The following is an 18,221-nucleotide window of genomic DNA, read 5'->3' as shown; positions in this document are numbered from 1 at the left end:
CAACCTGGAGGCGAAAGAGAAGAGAGGAATTTTAAAGTCAGTGGAAGGAGCGACCCAAGCGGCCTGCTGTATTTATAGCTCAGGATTAAGTTGCAAATGTCTTAAATATCTGCTGCCCACCCCACCCTGAGCCAACCACACCTGCTTCCTCTCCACATATTTCAACACTACATTAAAAATGACAAAAATACTTCCTTAAACCTTCAGCGTTTTGTTGTCATCACTGTAAATATTTCACTTCATAGACTCAAAATGAAGAGAGGATGCGAAACCAAACTTCTGGTTTTTATTATTAGACTTTGGAGAGAAACTGGAGCCTCAGTTCTGAATCTGCTTCCCTGATGATACGTGAGAAGGAGGCCAAACATAGATTTATGCCAAAGTCTGTTTCTGACCGCTCAGAGAGGAGGTATTTATGTCGTGGTGGGAAGTAAATAAAAAAAGGTCAAAGGTCAGCTTCTCCCAGCGTTCACCCAGAGACATTTTTATCTTTGGATCTGAAAATCCTCCAGGATTCCTGATTGAAAACCAACAAACACGACCTAAATGTGTTCATAATTTAATCTTTAAGTGACGGGATTAGTCGTGCATTAGCCTCATTAGCTTGAAGCCGCTATAGAGGCGACATCTCGACATCACAAACTATTTCCATCAGACAGCTGCAGCGGCCCTCAGATCCGGTTTCAGCGGACGCGATGCTGAAGATTGGGTTCCAGCGAGCGTAATTCCACCTTCATCTCCTTATGTGGACGTTTCGCTCTCACATGGTTCCTTCAATCATCCTCCCCGAGGCCCCCCTCTGTGCTGACTGAGGCCACTTTGCTCAAGAATTAAAATAAACCCTGAACGGGAGGTGTTAAGGCCAGAGGTCTCATGCTGTTTGAATTTGCTCTTTGACTCTCATGAGTTTTAAACTCCGGCTTGTTTTTAAATCTCATCTGAATGAAAGTAACTCCAGCACAATGCAGTCTGGATGTTCTTGGCTCCCGTTCAAGATGTTAAAGCGTTTATCCTGAAGCTATGTCCCCTTTAATGTCCACACATGCCACGCCCATTTACAGCTCCTCTAATTGACTTCAAAATTAAATCTCAGAGCGAGGAAAACCCAAAGAAAGCAACATGAATGCCCCCGATTAGAATAACAGGAATAACAACACGATTCTTGCCGCTGTTGGCGGGAGGTTGCATAACTTATTAGTATCATCTTCTGTCTGCTCAAGCTAAAAGCTGCTTCAAAGGCTTTAAGCCCTCTGTAAATCCCTCAGGTATGAACTCTGGACTCGGACCAATCCGCCACAAAAACATCAACAAGGTCTGTTGGATAAGAGCAGATTTTGCAAACAAAGCTGAAGTTTGAATACGGGAAAAAAACTCTAAAGACTTTTCACATTTTTTAACACAATTTGCAAAAACAGCTTTTTAAAAGCACAGCTTTAATCATCCAGCTGTTCAACTTTTCTCTTTCTTGACTTTATACTCATGCAGAAACTTAAACCTGATGAGTTATGAGCTGTTAACCAGATTTAAAGAAGCCTCTGACTTCCTGAGGCCTGTTCTCAGCCTCTAAAAGTCATAGCCGTGATTTTCACACATGGACCCAGCCGTCCTCGCTTTGGGTGATGCTTATTGGCCTTTTTTTTTTATCCACGCTCCATCCCATCCACACTCATCTCACACACTCTCATTCTTACCTCAGAAAAGCTGACAGAAGTGAGCTCCCTGCTGGCCAAGACAGGCTGTAAGGTTCTGCAAACTTACCGCGCTGATTATGTCCTTCTGTTATAGTGACACATGATCCGCGGGGCCTCCTCATTGGCCCAGGAGCCGGGCTTGGAGGCGAGGCCGGGAGCCACGCTGGGGCAGGGTCCGTGACTCCGGTGCCCTCAGCCCTCCCCCCGTTGGCACTCAATAAGGAGATGGAAGGGTCGAGGGCTAAGGAGGGAGGCAGCCAAGACGCCCCAGGTTGCTATTCTGGGGCGGCTGCATTAGGCAAGCAAATTTCATCTGAGAGTGAGAAGAGAGCTGGACGTCAGGGCGGAGAGGCAGGTGGTGATCCTGAACCCCTCACAGAAAACACACAAACATAATGTTCAGCGTGGTCACAGGAGGACAAGATCAGCCATAATGTGTCTATACAAGCTGTAAATCCTGCCCCGTGATCCATATTCTGCTCTGGTGTCTCGTTTTGTTCGCGCCCCAGTTTGTAAGAATCAATCAGGAGAGCTTAAGTAGGATCCCAAAATGACTCCCAATGAAGTTCAAGAAAAACAACATCAGAAGCAGCAGCTGTTCTTTCTGGAGACAACGCCAGTGATGAGTCCGTCCAAGCTGTAAATCCTGAATGTTGATCCGTGTTATGCTGAGGTGTCTTGTTTTTATTCACTCCCTGGTTAGCAAGGATCAACCAGGAGACCAAAATTAACCATGAAGGCCCCGAAAAGCTTGATAACAACCTTAGAAAACCACTTATCTTCTTTAAGGTACATCAGCTGGAGAAGAACAATAATACTGCGTCAATTTAAAGGGTAAATCCAACATAATGATCCTTATTTTGCACAGGTTTCTTGTTTTAGTCACATTTCTTTGAGTAAGAATCAACTAGAAAACCTAACGGGGGATCCTCAAATTGAATGTCAGACAAAAAAAGCAGCTGTCAAAATAAGTGACTGTTGAAAATGTTTCTAAAGCCACTGTGAGGGCTTTTTTGTTGGCATTAATTTTGGCGCCCCCTGTAGTCAAAATGATGCTTCTTATCTCACAGCTGGTAATGGAAACAGCTCGTTCACAGCAGTCTCTTAATTTATACTGTACTAAACTTGTGCCTCAAAATATGTGTCCGTTATATTAGTAGTGTATTTTTTCATGACTTCACTTTACAGCCTCTTATTGTAATGTTTCTCCTTTTCAGATCAGTCAGATCGGACGAAAATGACCAACAATGTGTGTATTTAAGCTTAAAAGCTCATAATTACTGAGATTTTTCTTTTGTTTTGGCTCATTAGCCAGAAGGGCAAGGACAAGATTAATGAAACAAAATACAAATCCCACAAAATATACATATAAAAGGGGAAGAAAAAGTCTGCACTTTTTTTACATCTTGCAAAAGAGACTTTTTAGAAAATGTGAACCTTAATTTATTATAATTGTTATCATTTCTTTTCTTTAAATGTTCTTTTTTTATTTTATTTTACTTTCTATGTATTTTTTTTGTATATTTTTCTAGTTTATATCTTAACTTTCTATACATTTTATTTAACAGAGCGCACAGCTAGTAATTTTGTATTGTTTTCTGTTCAATACTTTTCATGTTTATTTTCATGTTTAATTGTTGCACCAACACACCAAGTCAAATTTCTTGTATGTGTAAATGAACTTGGAAAGAATACTTGATTCTGATTGAAGGAAGGATATAGTTCCACATTTGTATTTTTTCCATCTCTGTCTTTCCCTTTCCTCCTCATTTTACAGGCAAGAAAGGTAAGAAAAATAGGATTTCTTTAAGAAACAAACAAAAAAAATTGTTAAATAAAAAGAAAAAAATTAGATACAGGTTGCTTTGTTTAATTGTCAGAACCTTGAAATGGTAAACAAATTTAAATGTAGCACAATTCTAATGTTTTGATCTCCAATCAGTATAAACATGGAGTCTTCAACCTGCGGCTCTGGAACCTCATGTGGCTCTTTGTCTCTTTAGCAGTGGCTCCTTGTAGCTTTATAGAAAATATTAAAGAAAAAAAAGTTTTCTTACAGAGGGTATTGATGATTAAAGACACTGACACTAAACAAAATCCTGCGTTAACATTTAGTTGAACTAAATCTTCATCCCATCTGTCAATAAAGCCTGCCACCGCTCTACTTCACCTCCTACAACATCAACAGCCCACCAACTTTCCATGCACCTGTGGCTAACCTCAAGTTTTACAGCCCTGGGAAGATAACTACATCTACAAATAGACTAATCTGGAAGAAAATACTGATTTTAATTCTGTGTGGATGGGTTTGTTTAACCGCTAACATGATGGCTTAATATACAGGAGGTCCTCGACTTACGTGGTTCTCGACATCACAACGCCAATAAATATTTGTACATAAGAAAAAGAGAAGGTTTCAAAGTAACACTGCTCTGTTCGTAAGGTCCTTTACTAGTTTTTGATGCGGAGTGCATGTGAATACACAGCTACGTAGTGCCACGCGGTTGTGAGCATTGTCCATTGAAAGTCTATTTTAATTGCCTGTACTGTCTTCCCATGAATATGAAGTATGATACATGTATTTGGATAGTTATTTAAAGATTTAGAGGGTATTCAGGGTACAAAATATGACTTAAGTGGATTTTTGGGTCACGACACATCGTAGGAACAGAACTCATACGTAACTCAAGGACCTCCTGTACACGTGCGTAATCCATACAACTTTGTGTTTAGATATTTAGGCAATATATTTTAACTAAATGTTGAATTTTATACACTGTGTTTTCTTTGTTTTGAATGTAAAGTACATTTTGTGGCTCTTGAATAACTTTAATCCAGGTGAAATGTGACAAAGTGGCTCCTTTGTTAGTAAAAGTTGCAGACCCCTGACCTTTCGATTGATAGACAAAGACGAAGACAATGATTCTGTGCCCATTTTTTATTGTTGTTAGATAGAATGTCAAGTTATCTGTAAAGTCGTCCCTAATTTAATTAACAAAAATTGCAAATTTATGAATTCTTGAACTGTACAACACCCATTTCAGATTGTCTCTTTTCTATGCTGCAAGAGCTAAAAGCTATGTCCCCACTTTAATCCAACATGAGCAGAAACAGACATTAAGTTGAACATGCACATGTGACTTTTTTATTGTATCCCTGCATTTTCAAAACATTAGTTAAATCTGTTTTTAATCTGACATATCTGCCTAATTGCAGCCGGTATTTTCCACTAACCCATTAGCCTGATTTATAAGCCCCGTTTGTGTGTTATATTTATTCAGTCCCTCCCAAAGCTCCTAGAGGATCATCTGATATCCTCCAGGGGGAGCTACATATACATGGCAGAACAGAGCAGAGGCTCTCCATCAGCCACATGTTGAAGTGTCAAATGTTTTCATGTCACAGAAAGGCCAAGGAGCTCCTGTTTGATTCTGCTCTAGATTTACAGCTGACCTGACCTGTCGTCACCATTACTGTTTGGGTGACGTTTTGAGAAACCACAGAAACGGTTATTAACTGTGAAATAACATTTACTCAAGCGAACCACAAAGAGCTCTATTATTTCTTTAACATATCTATCATAGACTTGTTCACTTCCTGAAATACCAGTCTGAAGTGCCTGTAGATGAGAGTGTGATTCAGTATGATTGTGTGTCTTTGTATGTTGGCCCTGTAGGCTGGTGTCCGGTCCAGGGTTGATCCAAAGACAGCTGGGAAAAGGACAGGGACTGGACCTCCGAAAGAGAAAAGTGGAAAGGTAAAGAAGGGATACCTTGAGTCATATCACATTGTTTTTGCATCCTAACCCATATTTTTGTATCACATATTGTACACTATTTAACCATCTTGCATCCCATCATGTTGTATCATATTGTATTGAACCCAAACAGCAGACTCCAGTCTAAAAACATGGTTGGTAAATCTGCTAGGATGCTTATTTTAGCTAATAAGTGGAAACAAGTCTACCCTTGGTCACATGTTGCTGTGTTTAAGAAACGGATCTGCCTCCACTGATCCCATTGTTATCCTGATTTAGTTGCCTTCACCAAAGAATTGTGGAAAACAGATCAAACTTTTTCTGTTCATATGATTTCACATTAAATGTAACCCATATTTTTGTTTGTATTTTTAAAATAATAGATGAAAAATGCATCTATGAATAGTTTTTGATTTAGGAAGCCCTCTTATCAGTGCTTTGTGACTCCTCAGGGGGGCTTGACCCCCAGTTTGAGAACCAGCTACAACTTTGCTCCAACATTACCACACAAAAGTATGAAAAATACATGCACATGAATTACAAAAATATGATGTATGAAACACATTTTTAACTACTTAAAAAGGCTTTGAGGACTTTCAAAGTGACCTTAAAAAAGTCTCCCTTCATGGTTGTAATCCACAGGTAAAAATGATATTACCAGCACCAACATAGGTTATTCCTTAATGTTATTTATTAGCTTCCAGATTGAATCGGGGAGGACTGGATTCATTTATGGCAAATCAGACTCCCTACGACAACACAACGCTGTTGTGGCTGTTGAAGTGTAGTACAGAGAAGAAAAGTCTGTGTTCTTCTCATCTGAAAACTATTTCTGTGATTAATTTTGTGTAGGCCACAGGAGCCTAGCTGTTCAAAGAAAAAGGACAGAGAAGCAAAAAAAGCTAAATTGGAGAGCAATGAGCATGAGCTACAAGCTAAAACATGAGGTAAAGGGTAAAACACAAGCTACAGGCTGGCAGGATATAACCAGGATTGCTTACATTTCATGTTACAGACACGTCTCAGAGCATTGGGCTGCAACTAGCACTATGCTACAATTACAACTTTGCTTGTTAGAATAGAATAGAACTTTATTGTCATCGTAACAAGTACAGCGAAATTGAAGATTGTTGTCACGTTTCAAACAAGAGCTCCACGTAGCAGTTGATAAATTATTCCCTCGTCATGTTGTAGCTGGTAAAAAGTTGTCTTGAACAAAGAAAAGTAGTGTTAAAAGGATCTGCTGTCATTTTTCAAAACAAACACACGCTTGGTCCGCACAATGTGGAGCAAGTGCTCATGGGGAACGGAGTCTTTATTGCTAGCGCTACTGTTAATTTTTCCAGAAAGTCCTCACAGCCTCTTCAAGGGTTGAATACAGATAAACTGTACCTTATTATAAAAGAAACAGCATCACGTTAGCACGTTTTATAGCAGAACTGGCAATGATATTTAACTGTACATGACATGAATGTAAATAATATTGCAGTGAAAGTGAAAGCAATATTGCTAAACAGAAAGTTATGAAGATGGATCTGAAGTGCTGGAATCCTCCCTGATTTCCTCCCTGAAACATGAAAAAATACACATTAGTGAACAAAATTGGATGTTTAAAAGTAATATTGCAAAACTTGATACAAGTCAGTGATGAAAAAATAGATTTAATGTTTTGCATATGACATTGAGCAAAAGAAAGTCTGATGTTCAAATAAATTGGTATAATGAATATAATATATTATACTGCTGAAAGTGAATAATAATGTGCACAGCCAGATAAAAAAGGAAAAAGAAAAACTGTGTGCATCATATTAAAAACTGAAGACCAAAGGTGGTAAGTAACATTGCAGGCAATTATGACAGTTCTACAAGATACAAAAAGCATCACTGATCATGATAATAAACACAGCTTGATGTAAAACTAATTTTTGCTTATATTAATGAGCATACAATGAATCAGTGAGAATAAATAGTGCTCTTAAAATTGAACTTGATTTATCTTGAACCTTGAAAGTTGCACATCACTCTGAACATAAAGTCTAATCGCAATATTTTTTTAAGAACATGATCATTTTTGTCGTCATATAATTACAATCTAACAATTACCTCTATGTCTTCAATGCTCCTGAACTTTTACGGCAGATATCTTGCAAATTTAAGCTGTTTTGCATTGACTGAAGGGCTTTTGCAATTTAGTTGTACTTGTTACAATGACAAATAAAATTCTATTCTAAAAAAAGCATGAATGAAACATAAAAATGTCAAATATCATTGGTCCAATATCACACATGGCAATGAGCAAAAATCTCACCATGAACAGCTTCAGATGTCAAATATTCAGTATACATTCATGCTAACTTTTAACACTTGAGGTTACTAAGAGACAGCATTAGCAGCATCAAACTGGCAGAAACCTGAGCAGAACCTTGCGTTAGGTAGAAAGCCATCAGCCTCCACAGGTTAAGATCACCTGATCTATAACTACATCCATAGAGCTCAGATCAAACTTTGTGGAGCCCCCTTTCTGTCATCCCTGGCACATCCTTTAGGGACCCCTGGGTGGCCCCCGGAGCCCACTTTTAGAGCCCTTGGGTGGTGAAACCTAATGTCCAGTAGCCTCTACGCGCAGCGCTGCGTTGAGCTCGCACGCCGACGCTGCTGTCACTCTGAGCAGCTCAAGGGGCTCAGCATTTATTTTTGGACTCTCATGGCGTCTGTTCCTTCCATTTGTAGGAAGGGGGGTCGAGTTGGGCTCAACATGAACCTGCCGCTCTGACACTCCGGGCTGGGACAAGCAGGCAGCAGCCGTCCGGCCGCCCCCCGAGCAGCAGTCGCACAGGTAAACACCCCATAATTACACCTTTTATTCTCCAGATAGAGGGCCAGGAAGCTGTTAGACGTGTGAGGGAGGCAGCTGGTGTCGAACGCAGGATCCCCCGCCTCGGCAGGCAGGGGTCTGACATGTTTGGAGAGCTCAGGGTGTCTTTCTCGTCCTTAGTGCAACATTAAAGCACCAGAAGCCTGAGCTAAGTGTTAGCCGTGTGCTGTTTCTACTCCCTGTGGCTTCAAAACACACTGTGTGCCGTGTCACTTATCTGTCCTGGCTGCTCTGAGGAATGACTCAACCGTGGTCACATTAAAGCTTCTGCTTTTAACATTAGCGTGTTATTTTGGGCGGGAAAAGTTAATTTAGATATTTGACATCAATGTTCTGTCTTGCATTTGAAGGGGACCCTGCCTGGAGTGCTCTGAACACCAGCAACAAGTTTTGACCTGGTACGTTCCTCCTTTTTCCATCCAATCTCTGTTTTCTCATCGAATCTTCACAACTTCACTGAATTTTTGGGGCGGATTCATTTTCTTGAGGAGGCCATTGTAGACCTGCAAGGTTTTTATTACACAGCTATTATTACCCTTTCCTCTTTTGAACTTGCATCCTGAAGGCGCTCCAAATACCGAGCCTACCAGAGCCTTAAAAGGAGGAGTGGGCTCTCGTGTGTCAGGCGAGCAGCAGGTCCAGCAGGGAGGGGGGTAGGAGGCTTTAAAGTCGACTAGCTCTGGCCTACATTTCACTGAGGTGACACACATAGTGAACTGAGGATATTAAACAGTTGTTTTTATACTGACTGCACCATGCCTGAAACCCAAACCCTGTGGATAGTCTAATCGTAAACAAATATGACTCATAACTTAAATTAGAGTCGATTATTAATGAAACGTGATGCTAGTGAGGAGCTATTTCTGAAGTGATAAAACACATTTGTAAGCTTAGAGTACCAAACGATCTCTCTCTGTTCCCATAATTCTTGATTCAGTGCAGCTGATGGCTGTCTTCCTGCAATTCTGGGTCTTCTGGAGGCTTCTGCCTGTTTTGATTGAGCTTTTTGTCGTAAATACTTAAAAAAAAATAAGTTAAAACAAAACTAAATAAGAACTAAACATGTATGCAGACGATCAACAGATAGGTGTTTCCATTTCACCATCCATTTATATAGAACTCAGTCCTCACCTGTGATTGGTTAATCTCAGTGACAACACATATATGAGACACTATCAGGTGTCATTGGGCTGTGATGTCATGAGGTCACATGCTCTGCATTCACTTTCACCCTTCAGCAGATATTTATACACGGCTGTATGAGAGTGTTTATATGGGAAGAGACGTGAGAGAATACTGACGCGACAAATAAGCAAAGTAAAAAACAGCTGGTTAACAGTTAACTCGGGATCTCTACTGGATAACCCGATTATTCTTTTTTTTAAATGACATTAAATTTGTCCCACAACTTGTGGTCCCAGAGGATGAAACTAAACAGTGTCACAGGATCACGACCCTGACCCAAAGTACTTACAGTATTTACAATGATTAGCACTCATTTTTTATGAGAAAAATCTGAATCTAGATGCAAAATTCTCTGCATCCAGCACATTTTCATGAATTTGAACCCGTATATGATGCTGTGAAACTACAACCCCAGCTCTAAGCTTAACAAGCTTAACAAGCTTATGTATTTATCTGGGGATGCACAATATACTGGTATCCAGGGATGGGTACCTTTCACATTTGGGATGATATGGTACCTGGCAATCAGTATTGGTACTCAGCAGTACCAAATTATGGTACTTTTGTGTGTTTATGTGGTAAAAAACATCAATTCATTGAATAATAAAATGCAATTTTTTTTCAATTTAACATATTTATTCTTCAATATGTAACCTTGTAATGCTGTGTTCAGGCCCAGCATGGAAAATCACCTACTCTTCCACTCCCTCACAGTTACAAAGATGCATTCAGGTACCTAAACATGGTACCTTGAGTTTACATGAATCGGTACCCAGAACTTCTGACAGAATTCAGTCGGTGCCTATAAAAGTACCTAATTCGGTACCCATCCCTATTGGTTTCAGTATTGGTATTGGCCAATGTGTAAAAGTGGGACGATATTTGCTCATTGGCTGCCAGCCATTTTTAGACTATCTTGAACAATCTTTCAAGACCCAAACAATATTGTTTTCTATGACTTTGTAAAAACCAAAACTGACTAAGAAAATTGGACTGGGAAAACCAGCTTGAAAATTAGGGGAAATATTGAAAAATTCAGTTTGCATGATTTTCAGTTCAATCACAACAGATTTTTTTTTAACCAATATTGATATCAGTAAATATTGGATATCAGCCAGAATTTTAATATTGGTGCATACCTACATTTATCAAAATTGAGATTTCAGCATTTTCTCAACCTACATGGTTTATCATTGAATATGAGTTAGATTCATGGTTTCCAGGGGATGAACCTTCATTATGTCCATTAATTATGACCCTAACGGCTGAAATACACCAGTTGCGTCTGTTCAGTCCCGGCAGATGGATTAGATATCCATTCAAGCCAATGTGATAAATCACTCGGGATCTGTTTCGTTGCAGTACACCTGTGTGGCTGGTCCGTCACGTCGAGGGTAATACGCAGCCATCCTTTTTTTGACAAACAAGGAGCTGTGATGCATAAATTCAGCGTAAGGAAGATCGAGTGATAAGATCTGGTGTATTTGAGGCATAACCCTAGGCAAAAATCAGGAATAATAATTTTGAAAGAAATGTAAAAATCTAGATTTCAGAATTTGTATAGCCAACACCATATTTCCATAGATTTGCTTTATTTATTTCTGGTTTCTAGAGGGTGAACCCTGAGGATGTTGAATTATTACCCTTTCCTCAAGCAGCATAATCAGCCATTGCTTAATGCAAGTAATAAAACTGTGTAGAGTTCAGCATTTTTTCAACCAACATCTCATTTGTCATGAAATTTGATGATGTTTTTATGGTTTCCAGAGAGTTAACCTTGTTTACGTCGATGAACTACTTTTCTGCCCCCTTTTTATATAAAAGAATTTAGAAACAAATATCAAATTCAGGTATAATGGCATCCTCACATTAATCACCAGATTATCATAAAATCTGCCTTGAATATTCATGGTTTCTAGAGGCTGATTTTAAGTGATTTTGTTAAAATACTAGTCAGCCCTGAAGGTCCAACAGCTTTGCTTTTAAAGCATGAAATGTCAATATCAGCGTCTCCTCAAACAAAGCTTTATTATTGTACAATTTATGTGATTTTCATAGTTCCCAGAGGATTTACCCTGATTATGTCATTTATTCACTTCTCTGATCACAGGAGCTAGAATCAGTTTCATGATCCACATAAAATATCAGTTTCTGACAAATTTGCTGCTTTTCCATGATTCCCTGAGGATTAACCAGTTTTCATTCATTTGCCGTTGTTTCCATGGTTACCAGGGGCTGCACTGTCCTACCATGGGGTTGCTCTTGGACACCTGTGGGCCAAAATAGTGATACAAACAAGCAGAGTAGACTATAAAAAGTCAAAAAGTGCCTGAATAAGAAAGTGATGTAATGATGTAAATTAACGAAATAAACTAAACACAACAACTCTTTGAGCTGAAAGTCATCCCAGTTTTCAGACACTTTAATTATCTGCTCTCCAGTTACGTGTTGTTTGTTCCTGATACCCAGACGGCAGCTGAAGTTACAGAGACTTCATCTGATCTGGATCACAGCACTGATTTACTGTTTTCATGAAAGTGATGCAGTCTGTAAAAAGCAGGGAGTCTTAAAAGGGGGAGGCAGGTGATTGGCCGACGTCCTCTCTATAATTAGGCCCAGGATCAGCTGTGAGGGGGTAACATCATCCAGGAGGAGTCTACCTTGATTCCCCTGTTTGTTTAGAGAACTCATATCTGATTTCAGAAACAACACTTACTCAATCAGAAATTAAGATATTTGTGTGTGGAGTTAAGTTACATAGGCTGAACATTAGAGGTGTGAAAAAAAATGATATTTTTGTTTAAGTAAAAATTAATATTTTAGATGAGTTGAGAGTACAGTTCCTCTTCCGCACCTCCACTGGGGTAGATGGCGCTGAAGAGCTACTCTGCTGTAGGTTGCCCATAAACTGTACAATAGATTTAAAATATTTTATTCCTAAACTTGATGATGTGGGTTTTGATGCCGTAAACATCAATGTTTTCTCTCTATTCTTAAGTCAGTTATTTTAAAATCATTTGAAGTTTGATTTTCATAGTGTAGTAGACTGATAAAATAATTATGGGCCATGTTTTGCACGATACTAAATTTGTTATGAGTAACATTGGTTACACCAAGTGACATTTTTTAGTTTCACCCACTGACCACATCTTTCACCCAATAGTTTTTTTTGCAACATTAGTTTAATGTCACAGTAGTTTAAGCGACAAACTTTATGATTTCAAGTTAGGTGTTAGTATGAAACACTTTCTTTATTTCAAACACAGTAAAATAGAAAAGTTGTTTTCATTCAAACAGTAAAGTTTGAAGAATATTGCAATATATCACAATATTGTGATATTATCATATCAGGACTCAAGTATCATGATGTGTATCGTATCGTTCTTGGCAATACTCACTCCAACTGTACACGTATAATATAATATAATATAATATAATATAATATAATATAATATAATATAATATAATATAATATAATATAATATAATGTACTGAAATACAATATAATATGATATAATATAATTCAAAATAATACAATATGATATAATATAATATAATATAATATAATATAATATATTATAAAATAATATAATATAATATAATGTAATGAAATATAATATAATATAATATATTATAAAATAATATAATATAATATAATATAATATAATATAATATAATATAATATAATGTAATGAAATATAATATAATAAATTATAAAATAATATAATATAATATAATGTAATGAAATATAATATAATATAATATAATTCAAAATAATATAATATAATGTAATGAAATAAAATATAATATAATTCAAAATAATACAATATGATATAATATAATAAAATATAATATGATATAATATAATATAGTATAATATAATATAATATAATATAATATAATATAATATAATATAAAATAAAATAATATAATATAATATAATATAAGGGGTGTATCTTCTGAGAAGTTTGATAAAGAAATTTAACCTTTATATTTCTTGGGTAGCAAATACTACAAATAACAGTAAATAGTTTTACCCAAGTTATTTAAGTGGATCATCCTCTAAGGATCAGGAATCACCCAAGGGTTTACAGCAGTTAAAGTGGTAGTTTCTGTACTTGTGAGATTTTTTTTAAGGCCCGAATAAACATTTAACTTTTACCTTCTAATATAAAAAATATTTAGTCATATGGTCTGGGAATGTTGCCTCAAAATATTGGGTGATGTTTTAAGTTCTTATAAGTAAAATTTGCAAACATCTTGGTATGGTGGCGTATTGCATTTTTTTGGAAAATAAATAAATAAAACCTCTTGTTTTTAGGACATAACTATCTCATAAAAACAGGAATTTACTTATTTTAGAATTCCATTTTTTTAATGAGATGCTGTCTTGTAAAAACAGGAATTTATTCATTTTTGATTTATTATTTATCTATTTTTTGATATGATGCTATTTTAAGTGTAGCTGTGTTCATATCTATAGAAATCAACGGAAAAAAATTAGAAAATATTTTTAATTTATTGAAGAAAAGGGTTATTAACATAGAGAAAGAAATCTTGGTAAAATAATATGGAAGGTACAGAGACACATTTAAAGGCATAAAACTAATAAACAAAGTTTGATTGTAAAAATCATCTGTTTGAATGATAGGGGTGTGTGAGATGATACTGAAGTTGAAGTTACCAATGATAAAACTTTTACAATTGTGATAAAATAAATGTCTCCAGCTGTGTCAGATTGTTGTTTAGCCAAAGTGTAAGTGCAGAACAGACGACTGAAACATAAAACTTCTTCTATTTGAAAAACAAACAGCTGGAGATGAACAAGCTGAAATGATCGGCAGACTCAGCACAGTGAGGAATAAGAGAGACACATTAAAGCTCACAGTCAGATATATACATAACGACAGAAAGAGAAAATCAGATAATACAAAAACAGAGAGGAAACATCTGATGGTCAAAACTTTTGGGCTTGTGTTCTTGGTTTGTATCCATACGACTTTGGGAGTCAGGCACGGGGTTCGGATGAGAGTCTGCTTCTGTTGTAGCCGGCTGATGGTCCCAAAGGTTCAGGGCTGGAGCTAAATGAAGGTCTGATGTCTGCTCAGTAATCACCGTGATATGAATCTGAAAAAGACAGAAAAAAATGTTAAACACAAAAAAAATCACTGTCTACATTTTTGGACAACTTATTAAGTGACAAAAATAGAGTTAAGGCAACTTTTTGGAGTTGCAAAATCCAAGAAAATTTGAGTTACAACAGAGCTTCTCTTGCTGACCTTTTCTAATTTTGTTTGCCCACAGGGTGCGGAGGCGCTCATGGCTATCGCTTATGGTGCTATAACTCAGCCGGGCCTGCTTTCCCAGCAGTACCCCCCGCCCCTGCTGCCCAAGCCTGGAAAGGATAATGTTCGGCTTCAGAAGCTCCTCAAGAGATCGGCCAAGAAAAAGGCCTCAGCTCAAGCATCGCAGACCGCTGCGCCTTTCCGCTCAAGCCTTTCCCCCGTGAATGAAGCAAGCCCTGACCTTGAGCACAGTGACCACTCCACGCCGCCCAAGACTCCAGAGACGCCGTTCAGCCTCTACACCGTCCAGCAGCCTGCACGGTTCACCGTCAGGCCGCTGTATCAACATGTTGCATCGCCTTACCCGCAGCGTGCAGCGTATGGTCGAGGAGCAAGGTTCTCGCCTCAGACGGTGGCAGCCCCGTCATACTCCTACTCACAAAATGTTACCACGCAGTTTTCATACTCTGCATCGGTTCACATTTCAGGAGTCTCACCAACCCCTGAGCCAGTCGCCCAGCCGCCAGTGCCCAAAATAACTCTGCCAGCTTTCCCTGCGCATGAACCAGCAGTACCAGCTTACGGTACGTATGGTGATACCTCCGCTGGTCTGAGGCCTGTCACAGCTGTTGGTACCCCACAGCCAAAACCCATTAGTCCAGGTCCCACTCCTTATCAAGCAACAGGGACTCCACCCTTGACTCGTCCTCTCACTGTGCTGACCCCATTCAAATCCAAAAGTCCACGACCAACATTCAAAGCAACAGAGCCTTCAAGGTCACCAAAACCCATGTTTGATGTCCCTCAAATTAGGATGTACACAGCAAGCACATCCTATTACGAGACATCCAGGACCCCACCTGTGTACGACACAGCTGGACTAACCAATATTGGAGGCACTGTACCTCAGAGTAAAACAGAAACAAAGCAAGATTTCACTCTAGCGTCTGAGGGAACAAGAGGTACAACACCGACAACCCAAGCGCCTCTGCTGGGTCCAGATCCCCAGAGGAAGACACCGACTATTGACGCCACAAGAGGTGCGACACCAACAGCAGAGATGAGTAAAGCAATAACTCCAACATCTGAGCTGAAAAGAGCAACTCCGACGGCAGAAATAAAAAGAGCCACTCCAACGACGGAAATAAAAAGAGCCACTCCAACGACGGAAATCAAAAGAGCCACTCCAACGGCAGAAATCAAAAGAGCCACTCCGACGGCGGAAATCAAAAGAGCCACTCCGACGACAGAAGTCAAAAGAGCCACTCCGACATCCGAAACCAGAGTCAGAACACCAACTTATGAGTTCCAATCAAGAATCTCAGCAGGACGGCCCAGGACCCCAGCGTACCAACGGGCACCAACACCTGTCTTCGAAGTCTCCAGAACCAATCCTCTCTTGTTTGCGGTGTCCACGGTTGAGCCAGAGAGGTCAAGAACACCAAAAACAGTTGAAGGTGGTGCTTCTGCTTCCCTGAGCGCAGCAACTCCTGAGCCAAAGCCGACAGAAACGATACCAAATGGAGACATTCTTCCAGATGCAAAGCCTGCAGCTAAACCAGTTCAACAAACTATAACAAAGGCAAAATCAGAGTCTGATCTGACAAGAGGAAACATCGCAACAACTCCATCTGGATCTCTTACGCCTACACCTCAGCCCACGGCACCAGCAGTGACGACGTACGGCTATCAGAGACCCAAGACTCCAACATTCGAGGCTTCCAGACTTTTGAGCACATCACCTGGCTACAAGAGACCAAAAACGCCAACATATGGGACGTCACCTTCTGGTGTATCACCTGTAGCCTTCCAGAGACCGAAAACCCCAACGCAAGTCGCTCAGAAATCCAAGTCTTCCTATCGGGGACTGACGCCAGCCGAATATGCTGCTTATGGTGGAATCAAGACGTTCACTCCAGCGTTTGGAATCGGCAGCTTGAAGGCGACAGCTGAAGGGGAGGTTGAAGCTGCAAAAGAGGAATCAACACTATCCAAAGCACCAACCCAAGAACCTCCCAAAGAACCAGCTATAACCGAGGCTCCAAAAGTCAAAGAAACACCCAAAGTTGTTGGTCCTTCGAGGGCTGCTGCTCCCTCTGTGCCTGTTATCGTCGTCTCACAAGCATCTGACTCCCCAGGAACACAGGAGATAAGTACAGTGTCCAGTCAGGTTGCAGCAAAACAAGAGAAAACTGTGAAACCAGAACCACCCAAGGCTGCACCGCCAAGGGTAGAGGTGAAAACGCCTGAGATAAAGAAGGTGGAACCAGTAGTTCAAGAGGTCGCGAAACCAAAGCCAAAGACTCCTGAAGCCAAGCCAAAAAGTGACGACCAGGATTCTCTGAAGGCTGTGAGGAAACTTTTAGGCAAAGATAAAGTCCAGCCTGCTGAGCAGAAGGCAAAAACTGAAGTCCAAGATAAAAAAGAGCCAAGCAAACCTGCAGCAAAGCCAAGTACTCTTCCTGCTAAAACAGGAAGTGAAGACAAAGGAAAAGAAAAGAAGACAGAAGCAACCACAACGCCGGATAAAAAGGAAAGCAATGAATCCCTCCCTGCTGAGCCCTTACTCAAGGTCTTACAGAAGCCAAAGGGAGTGAAATCCAAGATGAGCGGGTGGTCCAGACTCAAAAAGCACATGGTGGTGGAGCAGGAAGAGCCCCAATTCCCAGAGACAGGCTCTGAGAAGGTGACCACAGGTCAGGACCAGAGCGAGGCCAAGAAGGTTGTTGAGAAGGCCAGCGAGAAGCCGGCAGCTCCGGACGAGAACCAAACCCCAGACACTCCCAAAGCAACCAAGATGTGGGACGCCGTCCTCTTCCAGATGTTTTCCACCAAAGAGAACATCATGCACCAGATCGAGTTGAGCAAGAGCGAGAAGGAGAAGGAGGAAGAGAAAACGGATGAACCGAAAGAGATACCTTCGTTTGCGCACCGGCTGCCCGTGCTGCTTTTTAGTCCAAAGTTTGACGCCAAGAAGCTGAAAGAGGCAGCGTCGAGGCCGGTGACGAAAATTTCGACTGTTTTTGAAATGGGTTTGATCGGGCGGAAAGGTAAAGAAGAGGAACCAAAAGACTTTAACAGAACAGCCAGGGGGTTCACTGCTACTTAAGCTTTTAAATAAGATATAACCATGAAAATGTAAAGAAAAAAAGTGATTTTACGTGTTTTATGTACAGGTGCAGAAATCTTAGCGACAGAACTTATGTACAGGTCTGGATTCGTGGTAGTCTTTGTGTTCATCGATGATGTTTGTGGCAGTGTGGTAGAGAAACTCGGCCTGAACTTTTTCTTTTTACTTGACAAATGCTTTGTGTTGCAATTGTGTGATTGGTCGTCTGGATGTTTAATGTTTGTATTTGTGGATTCGCTGGAAAGAGAGAGCTACATTTGTCTTAAGGTCATTCAGACGTGACTTCAGATTAAAGCGT

The 18,221-nt window shown here is 39.6% G+C and overlaps 2 protein-coding genes across 2 annotated transcripts in view; one reads left to right on the top strand and one right to left on the bottom strand.

Moving 5' to 3' along the window:
- Positions 1 to 14,008: 14,008 nt before the first annotated feature.
- lsp1a (lymphocyte specific protein 1 a) overlaps positions 14,009 to 18,221 on the bottom strand; it is a 67,418-nt gene continuing 63,205 nt past the window's right edge. The window contains exon 14 of the mRNA XM_074677719.1: positions 14,009 to 14,635. Within this exon, the coding sequence (XP_074533820.1) occupies positions 14,613 to 14,635 (23 nt within the window). The 3' untranslated portion in view covers positions 14,009 to 14,612. The remainder of the gene's footprint in view (positions 14,636 to 18,221) is intronic.
- On the top strand, positions 14,828 to 18,210 carry prr33 (proline rich 33). The gene has a single exon (XM_074678056.1). The coding sequence runs from the start codon at positions 14,828 to 14,830 to the stop codon at positions 17,900 to 17,902; it is 3,075 nt and encodes a 1,024-aa protein (XP_074534157.1). The 3' UTR covers positions 17,903 to 18,210.

This window comes from Halichoeres trimaculatus, unplaced genomic scaffold, assembly GCF_033239565.1.
Source record: "Halichoeres trimaculatus isolate MK-OKI-2021-1 unplaced genomic scaffold, fHalTri1.1 fHalTri1_scaffold_10, whole genome shotgun sequence".
Classification (NCBI taxonomy): domain Eukaryota; kingdom Metazoa; phylum Chordata; class Actinopteri; order Labriformes; family Labridae; genus Halichoeres; species Halichoeres trimaculatus.
This window is presented reverse-complemented; position numbering and strand designations above follow the sequence as displayed.